The sequence below is a fragment of the Leptodactylus fuscus genome, chromosome 6 (assembly GCF_031893055.1).
Source record: "Leptodactylus fuscus isolate aLepFus1 chromosome 6, aLepFus1.hap2, whole genome shotgun sequence".
NCBI lineage: Eukaryota > Metazoa > Chordata > Amphibia > Anura > Leptodactylidae > Leptodactylus > Leptodactylus fuscus.
Window position 1 is genome coordinate 141,863,007 of NC_134270.1, and position 14,183 is coordinate 141,877,189.

The 14,183-nt window shown below is 40.6% G+C and overlaps 1 protein-coding gene across 1 annotated transcript in view; it reads right to left on the reverse strand.

Moving 5' to 3' along the window:
• The window catches only part of LOC142208719 (lysosomal protective protein-like), a 40,993-nt gene that overhangs the window by 2,391 nt on the left and 24,419 nt on the right, over window positions 1–14,183 (reverse strand). Inside the window, exons 7-14 of the mRNA XM_075277394.1 lie at window positions 9,915–10,006; window positions 8,372–8,456; window positions 6,744–6,835; window positions 6,267–6,339; window positions 5,961–6,109; window positions 4,703–4,778; window positions 703–792; window positions 470–571 (exon numbers count right to left, since the gene is read on the reverse strand). Coding sequence (XP_075133495.1) covers window positions 470–571; window positions 703–792; window positions 4,703–4,778; window positions 5,961–6,109; window positions 6,267–6,339; window positions 6,744–6,835; window positions 8,372–8,456; window positions 9,915–10,006 — 759 coding nt within the window. The remainder of the gene's footprint in view (window positions 1–469; window positions 572–702; window positions 793–4,702; window positions 4,779–5,960; window positions 6,110–6,266; window positions 6,340–6,743; window positions 6,836–8,371; window positions 8,457–9,914; window positions 10,007–14,183) is intronic.

A 14,183-nucleotide genomic window follows, 5' to 3' on the forward strand; every position in this document is an offset into this window, starting at 1 on the left:
TCACCCAGTTGTCCTCTACTGGCTAGGGTAGCTGAGGCAAGTAGGTAGGGACAGGGGCTGGGTTGAGTTAAGGACTCACTGTCTCTGTCATTCCCTTCCTCCCAGGTTTCAGCAACAGCTACTGAGAAATTGCTCAACAGGCAATTATCTAGCAAATTGTTTCTTCAGATTTGTAGCATACTGTAAGGGTCTACACATGCCATGAAACATGTAGGCTACATACCTGTGTCCTTTTCATGGATCCTTGTGTTTGGATTTTTTAAATGGATTTTTATCTGATTATGTGGATTAAAGGTTACATTTTATCTACTTTCCTGATGCTGGAATTTTACTTCAGTCTTCTAATGTAACCTCTATATCTCCACTGCTGGTGCTCTTGATAAATGTCCCCCAAAAAATTTGTGAAAAAAAATTACATGTAGTCCTGTTATGTATGGTTTGTAGAGACAATAGTCAGAGACGTTCATACCTTTACGGTTAACAGGGTGAGGTTGGCATATTGTTTGGCATAACCAGCGATCTGGGACTGCTTTCCATCTTTGTACATCCACGAATGGTAAGATTTCTGTTCCTACAAGGGATGGTTAGATATGGCAAGAACATTGGTATATAGTCAATATATATCACAAACAGCAGAAATAGAACTTGGAGATTTACAAAGAAAATTTGTAATATCTTACATCATCACATAAGTGTATTTACCTCCAGGTTAAACGAATTAATATACCACTCGATACCCAGAAAGTTGCACATCAAATCTGTATCTCCAGTATACACCAAGATGCGGTACTTCTGCAGGGACAGACAAGAGTTAAAAACGACGACGTTTGCCCTATTGTTTTGTTATGCTGGCCCACTAAGTATTGGGTTAAGGAGTCCAGTGGGTGGTCCTAATAAACCTTAACTGCATGAGTATATATATATATATATATATATATATATATATATATATATATATATATATATATATACAGTCCTATGAAAAAGTTTGGGCACCCCTATTAATCTTAATCATTTTTAGTTCTAAATATTTTGGTGTTTGCAACAGCCATTTCAGTTTGATATACAGTCCTATGAAAAAGTTTGGGCACCCCTATTAATCTTAATCATTTTTAGTTCTAAATATTTTGGTATTTGCAACAGCCATTTCAGTTTGATATATCTAATAACTGATGGACACAGTAATATTTCAGGATTGAAATGAGGTTTATTGTACTAACAGAAAATGCGCAATATGCATTAAACCAAAATTTGACCGGTGCAAAAATATGGGCACCTCAACAGAAAAGTGACATTAATATTTAGTAGATCCTCCTTTTGCAAAGATAACAGCCTCTAGTCGCTTCCTGTAGCTTTTAATCAGTTCCTGGATCCTGGATAAAGGTATTTTGGACCATTTCTTTCTACAAAACAATTCAAGTTCAGTTAAGTTTGATGGTCGCCGAACATGGACAGCCCGCTCTCAAGAGTGGCATCATGGGCTACTCAAAACAACTCTCAAATGATCTGAAAACAAAGATTGTTCAACATAGTTGTTCAGGGGAAGGATACAAAAAGTTGTCTCAGAGATTTAACCTGTCAGTTTCCACTGTGAGGAACATAGTAAGGAAATGGAAGACCACAGGGACAGTTCTTGTTAAGCCCAGAAGTGGCAGGCCAAGAAAAATATCAGAAAGGCAGAGAAGAAGAATGGTGAGAACAGTCAAGGACAATCCACAGACCACCTCCAAAGAGCTGCAGCATCATCTTGCTGCAGATGGTGTCACTGTGCATCGGTCAACTATACAGCGCACTTTGCACAAATAGAAGCTGTATGGGAGAGTGATGAGAAAGAAGCCGTTTCTGCACATACGCCACAAATAGAGTTGCCTGAGGTATGAAAAAGCACATTTGGACAAGGCAGCTTCATTTTGGAAACAAAAATTGAGTTGTTTGGTTATAAAAAAAGGCGTTATGCATGGCGTCCAAAAAGAAACAGCATTCCAAGAAAAACACATGCTACCCACTGTAAAATTTGGTGGAGGTTCCATCATGCTTTGGGGCTGTGTGGCCAATGCCGGCATCGGGAATCTTGTTAAAGTTGAGAGTCGCATGGATTCCACTCAGTATCAGCAGATTCTTGAGAATAATGTTCAAGAATCAGTGACGAAGTTGAAGTTACGCCGGGGATGGATATTTCAGCAAGACAATGATCCAAAACACCGCTCCAAATCCTCAGGCATTCATGCAGAGGAACAATTACAATGTTCTGGAATGGCCATCCCAGTCCCCAGATCTGAATATCATTGAACATCTGTGGGATGATTTGAAGCGGGCTGTCCATGCTCGGCGACCATCTAACTTAACTGAACTTGAATTGTTTGTCCAAAATACCTTTATCCAGGATCCAGGAACTGATTAAAAGCTACAGGAAGCGACTAGAGGCTGTTATCTTTGCAAAAGGAGGATCTACTAAATATTAATGTCACTTTTCTGTTGAGGTGCCCATATTTTTGCACCGGTCAAATTTTGGTTTAATGCATATTGCGCATTTTCTGTTAGTACAATAAACCTCATTTCAATCCTGAAATATTACTGTGTCCATCAGTTATTAGATATATCAAACTGAAATGGCTGTTGCAAATACCAAAATATTTAGAACTAAAAATGATTAAGATTAATAGGGGTGCCCAAACTTTTTCATAGGACTGTATCTAATAACTGATGGACACAGTAATATTGTGGAAACAGTGGAAACTGACAGGTTAAATCTCTGAGACAACTTTTTGTATCCTTCCCCTGAACAACTATGTTGAACAATCTTTGTTTTCAGATCATTTGAGAGTTGTTTTGAGTAGCCCATGATGCCACTCTTCAGAGGAGATTCAAATAGGAGATCAACTTGCAATTGGCCACCTTAAATACCTTTTCTTATGATTGGATACATCTGGCTATGAAGTTCAAAGCTCACTGAGGTTACAAAACCAATTTTGTGCTTCAGTAAGTCAGTAAAAAGTAGTTAGGGGAATTCAAATCAATAAAATGATAAGGGTGCCCATACTTTTGCACCGGTCAAATTTTGGTTTAATGCATATTGCACATTTTCTGTTAGTACAATAAACCTCATTTCAATCCTGAAATATTACTGTGTCCATCAGTTATTAGATATATCAAACTGAAATGGCTGTTGCAAACACCAAAATATTTAGAACAAAAAATGATTAAGATTAATAGGGGTGCCCAAACTTTTTCATAGGACTGTATATATATATATACTCTCTTTTCTCATCTAGGAAGAGAGTGGGGAAACTGAGCTAGAGCCCCTTGTCGCCCAACAACAGCTATAGTGATGTTCTGCAGTCAGGAGATGGGAATTATCCCTGCTGATTTAGATGTTGTGTGCAAGAAATTTTAGTGAGGGTAATGTTACATGGACTTCATATTCATGACTCTGTCTGTAACCTAAGGTCAGCAGGGCTCCTTTTTTTAGATCTAAACCCTGGAGCCAAACACTACAGTCAATTTGAATCACTGGAGAGCCCATCAAGGGAACTCCAATGATCCAAACGGATTGGATAGATGGAGGTCAAATGATATGGGGGTAGTAGAAGAAGGGTAGTTGGTGTCTGGAGGAGGGAAAGACGAAAATAAAGATGATCCCTCAAGAAGAAAAGTTTTACATATGTGGGGGGAATGAGATGACACCTGGGGAGATAGCATATCTAGAGATGGGAGAAGGTGATATCAGGACGTATAATATCTGGAGGAAAAAAAATCTGATTATACCTAAGGAAGTATCAGACCTGAGCCGAGGCTGATAATACCTGAGGGAAGGAATGAGGGATTGTATGTTGGTACATTTTTGGGTACCATGGTATCACAAAAATGGTTCTGAAGGTGGACATATTGTTAGGGAATAGCAGACGTTAATTCCCCAGAAGCTGCTGGTGAACCCTGGAGGGAGGGGCACAAGGGACAATGAGCCCTAAACTGAAACCCCCCACTTGCCCTTCCTATTGCCAGACCCTATCCTAGGTAATAGGCGACAACCACGAAGACAGTCCCTCCCTGAATACGTGAAACACAAAACGCAGACAAGACGAACAACAACAAAGGGAGGTCAGGTAGCCAGGGTTCGGTAACAAGAGAGCGATGCAGTGCCAAATCGGAGTCAAGAGAATAGTCAGTAGGAAAGCCAGAGGTCAAGGATTAGCATACAAGTAAATAACAGCAAGAGATACCAGAAAGCAAGGGCAATAACCGGCACCAGTGTGACTGTGAGCCAAGACTAAATAGGGGAGGAAGAACCCGCCCAGAACCTGATAGGAAGAAAAGCTGTCAATCACAGGCAAGACAAAATCAAACACTAAATGAACAGAGGCAACCTTGGCAGAAGACGGGTGTGGTGCAAATCCAATTAAGGACTAGAGCCGTGTTCACACAGTGCAACTAAAAACCTTAAGCAGATTATCAAACTGCACACGCCTCCTGCGCCACAGCATGCAAGTATAGGGTGGCGCAGAGGCCCGAACAGGCAGAGATGTTACACATATTCTTTTACTTCAATAGTGGCTATGAAAGGAGTTGGGAACATCTAACCAAAAACTGTCCCTGATATTCACTAGATAAAGAAATCTGAATTACAGCCTCACAGACAACACTCAGCCTATTAGGAGCTCTATAACCTACCTTAGTTGTATATTCTTTTTATCGCCAGACTTACCTTCTCACTTAGAAGATGACGGTATTGCTCACGTGAATCTTTCATCTCTCTCCGAAAGTTTATGCGAACATTGTAACTATGAAACAACAGAAGGTGATGTATCATATGCACAGGGGTGACAAACTGATTTCTGTTTTCTGCACTTCTTATCCAAAAATCCTGAACAGTAATATCAGTCTATAGAATAGAAAAGTGTCTGTAACATTGTAATGACTACAATCACAATATTTAGGAAATGTACCATTGGGTAACTGTGGAACTCTATGAAGCTCTGAGGGGGCGCCACTGTTCAATGAGTCTTTCTTTTCCTTATCTAGGACTTTTGGTGTATATTCCACCAAATGTGGCCTCCCCCTCCCCTTTACCAGACTTCTCCACCCATAAACATAAATCAAATACAAGATCAGAACTGCCTTTCTTTGATAATTGCAAAGCTTTTTATTAATATGGAAGTCAATGGTGACAGCCTCAAAAAAAAAAAATGCCACCATTGCCCCTAAGCTCTTTATGAATCTAATCCTCTGGCGTGTGGAACTGTGTGCAGAGCACATATAAAAATCCTCTGGCGTGTGGTACTGTGTGCTGACGCGTGTATCTATTCCTCCGGCATGTAAAACTTTGTGCTGACGCGCGTATCTAATCCTCCAACGTTAGGTACTGTGTGCAGATGTGCGTATCTATTCCTCCGGCGTGTGGTACTGTGTGCAGAGCCACGTATCTAATCCTCTGGCGTTTGCTTCTGTGTGCAGAGCCACATATCTAATCCTCTGACGTGTAGAACTGTGTGCAGATGCATGTATCTAATCCTCCAGCGTGTGGAACTGTGTGCAGATGCGCGTATCTAATCCACCGGCGTGCGGTACTGTGTGCAGACGTGCGTATCTAATCCTCTGGCGTCTGGTACTGTGTGCTGAGGTGTGTATCTAATCCACTGATGCATGTATCTCAGTTTAGATATCAGTGTTGGATTGTGCATATGAAGTAACCGTGTGGATGGCATGTGGAATATGAGTGAAAGACTTGCAGATTTGTTTTGACTAATGGGGTCAATGTTTTGGGAATACTGTATCTCCAGAACGGTACGTCCAAGAGAGTTGAGGCCTCGTCTTAAACCTGCCCAGACACCTGAAGTATCTATGTGCCAAATTTGGTGAAGTTCAGTCCAGTCGTTTCATCACGCATCAAGAACAGACAGACAGAAACTAATTTTTATAATATAGAGAGTAATTAGGTAAAAAGTGACATAGAGAAGAATTACTTGCACATCTCCCATGGGGGCAGGCCATTCGGGATGTGTAATGCTGACTGCACCTCGGGGGTGTTGAGGTAAGTAGTGACGTCTGTATCATTCACACATGGCATACCCAATGATATTGTCTTGTTTAATGGAGACATTTCCTTCAGTTTCTGTTAAATATGAAAGAACATTTAGAAAATGAATTTAACCATTTACTGAAAATACCGAATATAAGTCAGAATGTCCCAAAGAGGTGCAATGATTCCTGGTCACCCACTATCATCTATCTGCTACTGAGTACTTGGCATTGTACCTGCATGTACTTACCTTACTGAATTCGGAATCAATTTGAGGAGACATTACATCAGGGAGATAAGCTTTAATATGGTCCCCATAGTCTCTGCAGAAAGAAAAGAAATGTGACTTATCACTCCTATGTCCAAACTGGGTCACTATTACTATTCAGGTTAATATGAGCTGATCTGCAGTACCTGGTCTGGCCACTAGACAGAGAACAGCACTATCTACTTCCTTGTCCATTCTCTATAAATCAGCTGCTGACAAACCCCACCGATCTAATATTGATCACCCTTATTTTTAGCCCAGAAAACCTAAATAGAATATCAGGCAGCAAAACTATTCTAAGGAACGTTGGGGAGTAGAGAGAAAAATTCTAACTGCACAGGAAACATTGGAGCGATGCTTATTAACAGATGCTAAGTACTGGAGGGGGTGAGGTGGTGATAGGTCCTCTTTACGTACTGGAAGGCAGAGTTGCACATTGTTATATAAAGATCAATATACCTGATCTCTCCGGGTTCTCCCTCCTCACAGGGATGATAAATGTTATACACATTCAGTCTGGTACCATGTAGTTGTCTATAGACTCGGTTAATCTAGAAGGAGAATGAGAAACAGCATCATGTTTAACATTGAAGATCTATGGATGGAATTAATGATACTTTTTACTTTATAGTATACCTAAACTTTGGAAAAACTTGATTTTCTGGCAGCTTTTGTGTCACTAATACATTTTGAATATACTTTATTAACTAATTTTGGCTCCATTATATGAAGTACACTTTCTGTTGCACTGTTATGAGTATGAGTGCTTTACAGAGAGGGGAGTCACATCAAAAACTTATATACATCAATATCTCAGGCTTTAGAACTGTGGTTCTGGTGTTGTATGAAACACAAGATTCTCACCTTTCATATGACACCAAGCAGTTCTACTTTTATTATTTCCAGAGGTATCACCAGATGAATACACAGTTGGGTTTGACATATTTATATGTAGCTGCTCCTTATCCTGACTATGTTCAACTGGTGATATCTCCAGAAATGATGACGGTATACAGTATGAGGCCTGAGATAAGTATTTGAAGTGACCCCACACATGCCTATTAACAATTTCAGCTTATCTCAGGCAGTTCCTTTGCCTGAAGACAAAATCTACACCAGCTATAGGTTCTTGATGTTGATTTCAGCCATTAATAACAGCAGAGTTTTGGCACAAATAATATTACATTTGTCAGAATATGAAGCTCCACACACCCTACTTGCAAGGAAAATAGCGAAAAACGAAAGCATACCTAAACTGTTGCAGAACCTTTGATTTTTTGATTGTCATTAATAACTGTAAAAATACTATATTGTAAAATACTTCATTCCTGCACTGAAACGTATGTTCTGTCTTCTCCCTATGTATACTGTAACCTGTTATTGAGAGCACTGGTGTAATACAGAGAAGTGGGAGGTCATCTCGAGAACTTATATGTCAGGCATTATAACATGTAGACCAGTCGTATGTGTATCCCAGGAGATATGACATGTTGTCTCGGGGATACTCACCAAGGCTGAGAAGCAATTCTCCGGAAATTACAGACATAGCAAATTCTCAGGTTCCAAAGCTCCTTGGAGGCCAGTGCCACCCAAACCACCCACCATCTTCAAATACTGAGGCACAGTGGCTGCCAAGCAGAGGCAGATGTCAGAAGACATTGGGTCAGGGTCAAGGTAGCAGGTCTATACAGCCGTTGGTAGTCTGTGATAAATAAAAGACTCTGCATTTGGAGTACCCCGAATGGAGGGTCTTTAAGCCTCACTCATCGGATCATAGATCAGAAGTATTTGTCATTTGAAACTTTTTCACGAAGGGTGAAATGTGCTTTGAAAAGGTTAAGAAACAGAGACGTTGTCAAGCAGTGTGTCTATCAAGGCTCCTTGCACATAGAGTCAGAGCCTCGACTTATTCAAACTTATTTGAGCCTTAAGAACATTGATATAAATGAATTCAAGGAAGGGGGTTGGTGTTCGTCCCCTTGACTGGGGCACCCCTCCTTCCTGGCTGACGACACCCTGTGCCACCGTGTGCTGGAGTTCACATAACTAAGGCTTGCCATGATAGATTGATTGACCACAATACTTACTACAGCTTTACAATCCTTTTTGTCGCTAGCCATGAAATCACAGTTTTTGTCATCACAGCAAACAGACTCCAGACATGACCACGTACTATATCAGGAGAGACAGGAAGAAGTTTAATGTGGATTAATGTAAGCTTGTACACTTAGGCCGGGGGTACCTGTGTATAAGAAGGCCATGCAGAATCTGAACTAGACCAGGTGCAGAGGAGGACGACCTAGATCATTATGAGAATAGGTGGGTAAAAGTAAAAATCCTGATTGTCAAACTTGGAGTTATTCAGTTTGCAAAAGAGATACAAGGCAATCTCATTACAGTAAACATATATAGGAACCGACAGTATAGAAAGATTTATAGTGATCTGTTTACTTATCTATAACCATGACAATGGGCATCCTCTACGCCTGGAGAAAAGAAGGTTGGCTTACAAATACTACTTCAAAATACAGTCATGTCGTGTGAAGGTGCCCATCATCTAACTTAGAAGCATTTCTGCTAGAGAAGAATATGGGACCTCTCGCGAGGCTTGAGCTTCTTCTCACCAGTTGTTTGGACCAAACATGAAGCACTGTTATTATATCCTGATGTCTCATAAGACCCCAGAGCGTAATAATCAGAGAGGCCTAGGAGAGGGGCAGAAACAAAGAACTGATGCTCACTTTCCCTCACCTCTCCTGGGCTCCTTTGCAGTGTCTGACTCCATCACAGCCCTCTTTGGCCATCTTCTGGCCTCTTCAAATCTCTTGGGTGATGTTATGGGTCCCAGGGGACCACTGAGGCCTGTGATTAACCTTAGCATCTACGTGGGCACAGAAACATCATGTCGTAATCACAGGTCTTAGTGATTCCTTGGAGCCTACAATGGCTCGTGAAGCTAGAAGCCAACTGTAGAGGACCGAGAGAGACAAACACTATAAGAGAAGGTGAGTGTCAGTGTTTATTATGTTTCTGCACCTCCTCTGGGCCTTTCCTTATTATACTCTGGGGTTTGAAGAGACCCCAGAGAATAACAGTGAATTGTGGGCAACAAAAACCCCAAAATTTGGAGTTCAGTTGAAATTGGAAATTTTTGGAAATTTTTTTTAGCAAACGCAAAGCTTTACAAATTGGGTCGCTCATCTCTAATCCATAATAAAGACCCATGGGAAATGTGTATAAAATTGTAAAGATCTTGTGTGTTTCACACTGTGATAAGGTGTACTGAAAGGAACAATGTGTGGGCAGGGTGGTGGCAACTCAGGAGTTATCACTATGGCCCTGCAGCACTGGTGTCCTAGGCTCAGATCTACCAAGGACAACATCTACAAGGCGTTTGTATGTTCTCTCTGTGTTTTTGTGGGTTGTCTCCTATACTCCAAAGACATACTGATAGGGAATGTGTATTTTGAGCCCTATATGGGACAATGTCTGTAAAGTAATAAGGAATATGTTGGCGCTACACAAGTAATAGAAATAAATAGGGTAGCTAATGAGAAAGTGAACTGTATATACCACAAATTGATGAAAACACAGGACATATATATTCTATCTACTCTAGATCTTACTTACCTTATATCCAACAGACCATGGTAATATGCAAAATATACAGAGGAAAAGGTGATCAATTTATAATCGGTAATCCCATTTCCTATAGCAAGGCCCTAAAATTGTAAGAAAAAAATATAGCGCTCATATTATCTGTTACAATTAGAGATGAGCGAACAGTGTTCTATCGAACTCATGTTCGATCGGATATTAGGCTGTTCGGCATGTTCGAATCGAATCGAACACCGCGTGGTAAAGTGCGCCATTACTCGATTCCCCTCCCACCTTCCCTGGCGCCTTTTTTGCTCCAATAACAGCGCAGGGTAGGTGGGACAGGAACTACGACACCGGTGACGTTGAAAAAAGTAGGCAAAACCCATTGGCTGCCGAAAACATGTGACCTCTAATTTAAAAGAACAGCGCCGCCCAGCTTCGCGTCATTCTGAGCTTGCAATTCACCGGGGACGGAGGTTTCCGTCCAGCTAGCTAGGGCTTAGATTCTGGGTAGGCAGGGACAGGCTAGGATAGGAAGGAGAAGACAACCAACAGCTCTTGTAAGAGCTAAATTCCAGGGAGAAGCTTGTCAGTGTAACGTGGCACTGACGGGCTCAATCGCCGCAACCCAGCTTTCCCAGGATCCTGAATGGAATACACTGTCAGTGTATTCCCGTATACCCGATATATACCCCGATACCCGTTCCAACGGTGTGCCCCCCCACCTTCACCCCAGAAATACCCTGCAAGTCCCCTAGCAATAGAATTGGGGCTATATACACCCACAATTTTTACTACTGGTATACAGTGCCATTGTCTGACTGGGAATTCAAAGAATATATTGGGAATACAAATACCCTCATTTCTTGCTACTGCCATATAGTGCCAGTTTCTGACTGGTAATTCAAAGAATATATTGGGGTTACGTGCACCCACAATTTTTACTACTGGTATACAGTGCCATTGTCTGACTGGGAATTCAAAGAATATATTGGGAATACAAATACCCTCATTTCTTGCTACTGCCATATAGTGCCAGTGTCTGACTGGGAATTCAAAGAATATATTGGGGTTACGTGCACCCACAATTTTTACTACTGGTATACAGTGCCATTGTCTGACTGGGAATTCAAAGAGTATATTGGGAATACAAATACCCTCATTTCTTGCTACTGCCATATAGTGCCAGTTTCTGACTGGGAATTCAAAGAATATATTGGGGTTACGTGCACCCCCAATTTTTACTACTGGTATACAGTGCCATTGTCTGACTGGGAATTCAAAGAATATATTGGGGTTATAAATACCCTCATTTCTTGCTACTGCCATATAGTGCCAGTTTCTGACTGGTAATTCAAAGAATATATTGGGGTTACGTGCACCCACAATTTTTACTACTGGTATACAGTGCCATTGTCTGACTGGGAATTCAAAGAGTATATTGGGAATACAAATACCCTCATTTCTTGCTACTGCCATATAGTGCCAGTTTCTGACTGGGAATTCAAAGAATATATTGGGGTTACGTGCACCCACAATTTTTACTACTGGTATACAGTGCCATTGTCTGACTGGGAATTCAAAGAATATATTGGGAATACAAATACCCTCATTTCTTGCTACTGCCATATAGTGCCAGTTTCTGACTGGTAATTCAAAGAATATATTGGGGTTACGTGCACCCACAATTTTTACTACTGGTATACAGTGCCATTGTCTGACTGGGAATTCAAAGAGTATATTGGGAATACAAATACCCTCATTTCTTGCTACTGCCATATAGTGCCAGTTTCTGACTGGGAATTCAAAGAATATATTGGGGTTACGTGCACCCACAATTTTTACTACTGGTATACAGTGCCATTGTCTGACTGGGAATTCAAAGAATATATTGGGGTTATAAATACCCTCATTTCTTGCTACTGCCATATAGTGCCAGTTTCTGACTGGTAATTCAAAGAATATATTGGGGTTACGTGCACCCACAATTTTTACTACTGGTATACAGTGCCATTGTCTGACTGGGAATTCAAAGAGTATATTGGGAATACAAATACCCTCATTTCTTGCTACTGCCATATAGTGCCAGTTTCTGACTGGGAATTCAAAGAATATATTGGGGTTACGTGCACCCACAATTTTTACTACTGGTATACAGTGCCATTGTCTGACTGGGAATTCAAAGAGTATATTGGGAATACAAATACCCTCATTTCTTGCTACTGCCATATAGTGCCAGTTTCTGACTGGGAATTCAAAGAATATATTGGGGTTACGTGCACCCCCAATTTTTACTACTGGTATACAGTGCCATTGTCTGACTGGGAATTCAAAGAATATATTGGGGTTATAAATACCCTCATTTCTTGCTACTGCCATATAGTGCCAGTTTCTGACTGGTAATTCAAAGAATATATTGGGGTTACGTGCACCCACAATTTTTACTACTGGTATACAGTGCCATTGTCTGACTGGGAATTCAAAGAGTATATTGGGAATACAAATACCCTCATTTCTTGCTACTGCCATATAGTGCCAGTTTCTGACTGGGAATTCAAAGAATATATTGGGGTTACGTGCACCCCCAATTTTTACTACTGGTATACAGTGCCATTGTCTGACTGGGAATTCAAAGAATATATTGGGGTTATAAATACCCTCATTTCTTGCTACTGCCATATAGTGCCAGTTTCTGACTGGTAATTCAAAGAATATATTGGGGTTACGTGCACCCACAATTTTTACTACTGGTATACAGTGCCATTGTCTGACTGGGAATTCAAAGAGTATATTGGGAATACAAATACCCTCATTTCTTGCTACTGCCATATAGTGCCAGTTTCTGACTGGTAATTCAAAGAATATATTGGGGTTACGTGCACCCACAATTTTTACTACTGGTATACAGTGCCATTGTCTGACTGGGAATTCAAAGAGTATATTGGGAATACAAATACCCTCATTTCTTGCTACTGCCATATAGTGCCAGTTTCTGACTGGGAATTCAAAGAATATATTGGGGTTACGTGCACCCCCAATTTTTACTACTGGTATACAGTGCCATTGTCTGACTGGGAATTCAAAGAATATATTGGGGTTATAAATACCCTCATTTCTTGCTACTGCCATATAGTGCCAGTTTCTGACTGGTAATTCAAAGAATATATTGGGGTTACGTGCACCCACAATTTTTACTACTGGTATACAGTGCCATTGTCTGACTGGGAATTCAAAGAGTATATTGGGAATACAAATACCCTCATTTCTTGCTACTGCCATATAGTGCCAGTTTCTGACTGGTAATTCAAAGAATATATTGGGGTTACGTGCACCCACAATTTTTACTACTGGTATACAGTGCCATTGTCTGACTGGGAATTCAAAGAATATATTGGGAATACAAATACCCTCATTTCTTGCTACTGCCATATAGTGCCAGTGTCTGACTGGTAATTCAAAGAATATATTGGGGTTACGTGCACCCACAATTTTTACTACTGGTATACAGTGCCATTGTCTGACTGGGAATTCAAAGAGTATATTGGGAATACAAATACCCTCATTTCTTGCTACTGCCATATAGTGCCAGTTTCTGACTGGTAATTCAAAGAATATATTGGGGTTACGTGCACCCACAATTTTTACTACTGGTATACAGTGCCATTGTCTGACTGGGAATTCAAAGAGTATATTGGGAATACAAATACCCTCATTTCTTGCTACTGCCATATAGTGCCAGTTTCTGACTGGGAATTCAAAGAATATATTGGGGTTACGTGCACCCACAATTTTTACTACTGGTATACAGTGCCATTGTCTGACTGGGAATTCAAAGAATATATTGGGGTTATAAATACCCTCATTTCTTGCTACTGCCATATAGTGCCAGTTTCTGACTGGTAATTCAAAGAATATATTGGGGTTACGTGCACCCACAATTTTTACTACTGGTATACAGTGCCATTGTCTGACTGGGAATTCAAAGAGTATATTGGGAATACAAATACCCTCATTTCTTGCTACTGCCATATAGTGCCAGTTTCTGACTGGTAATTCAAAGAATATATTGGGGTTACGTGCACCCACAATTTTTACTACTGGTATACAGTGCCATTGTCTGACTGGGAATTCAAAGAGTATATTGGGAATACAAATACCCTCATTTCTTGCTACTGCCATATAGTGCCAGTTTCTGACTGGGAATTCAAAGAATATATTGGGGTTACGTGCACCCCCAATTTTTACTACTGGTATACAGTGCCATTGTCTGACTGGGAATTCAAAGAATATATTGGGGTT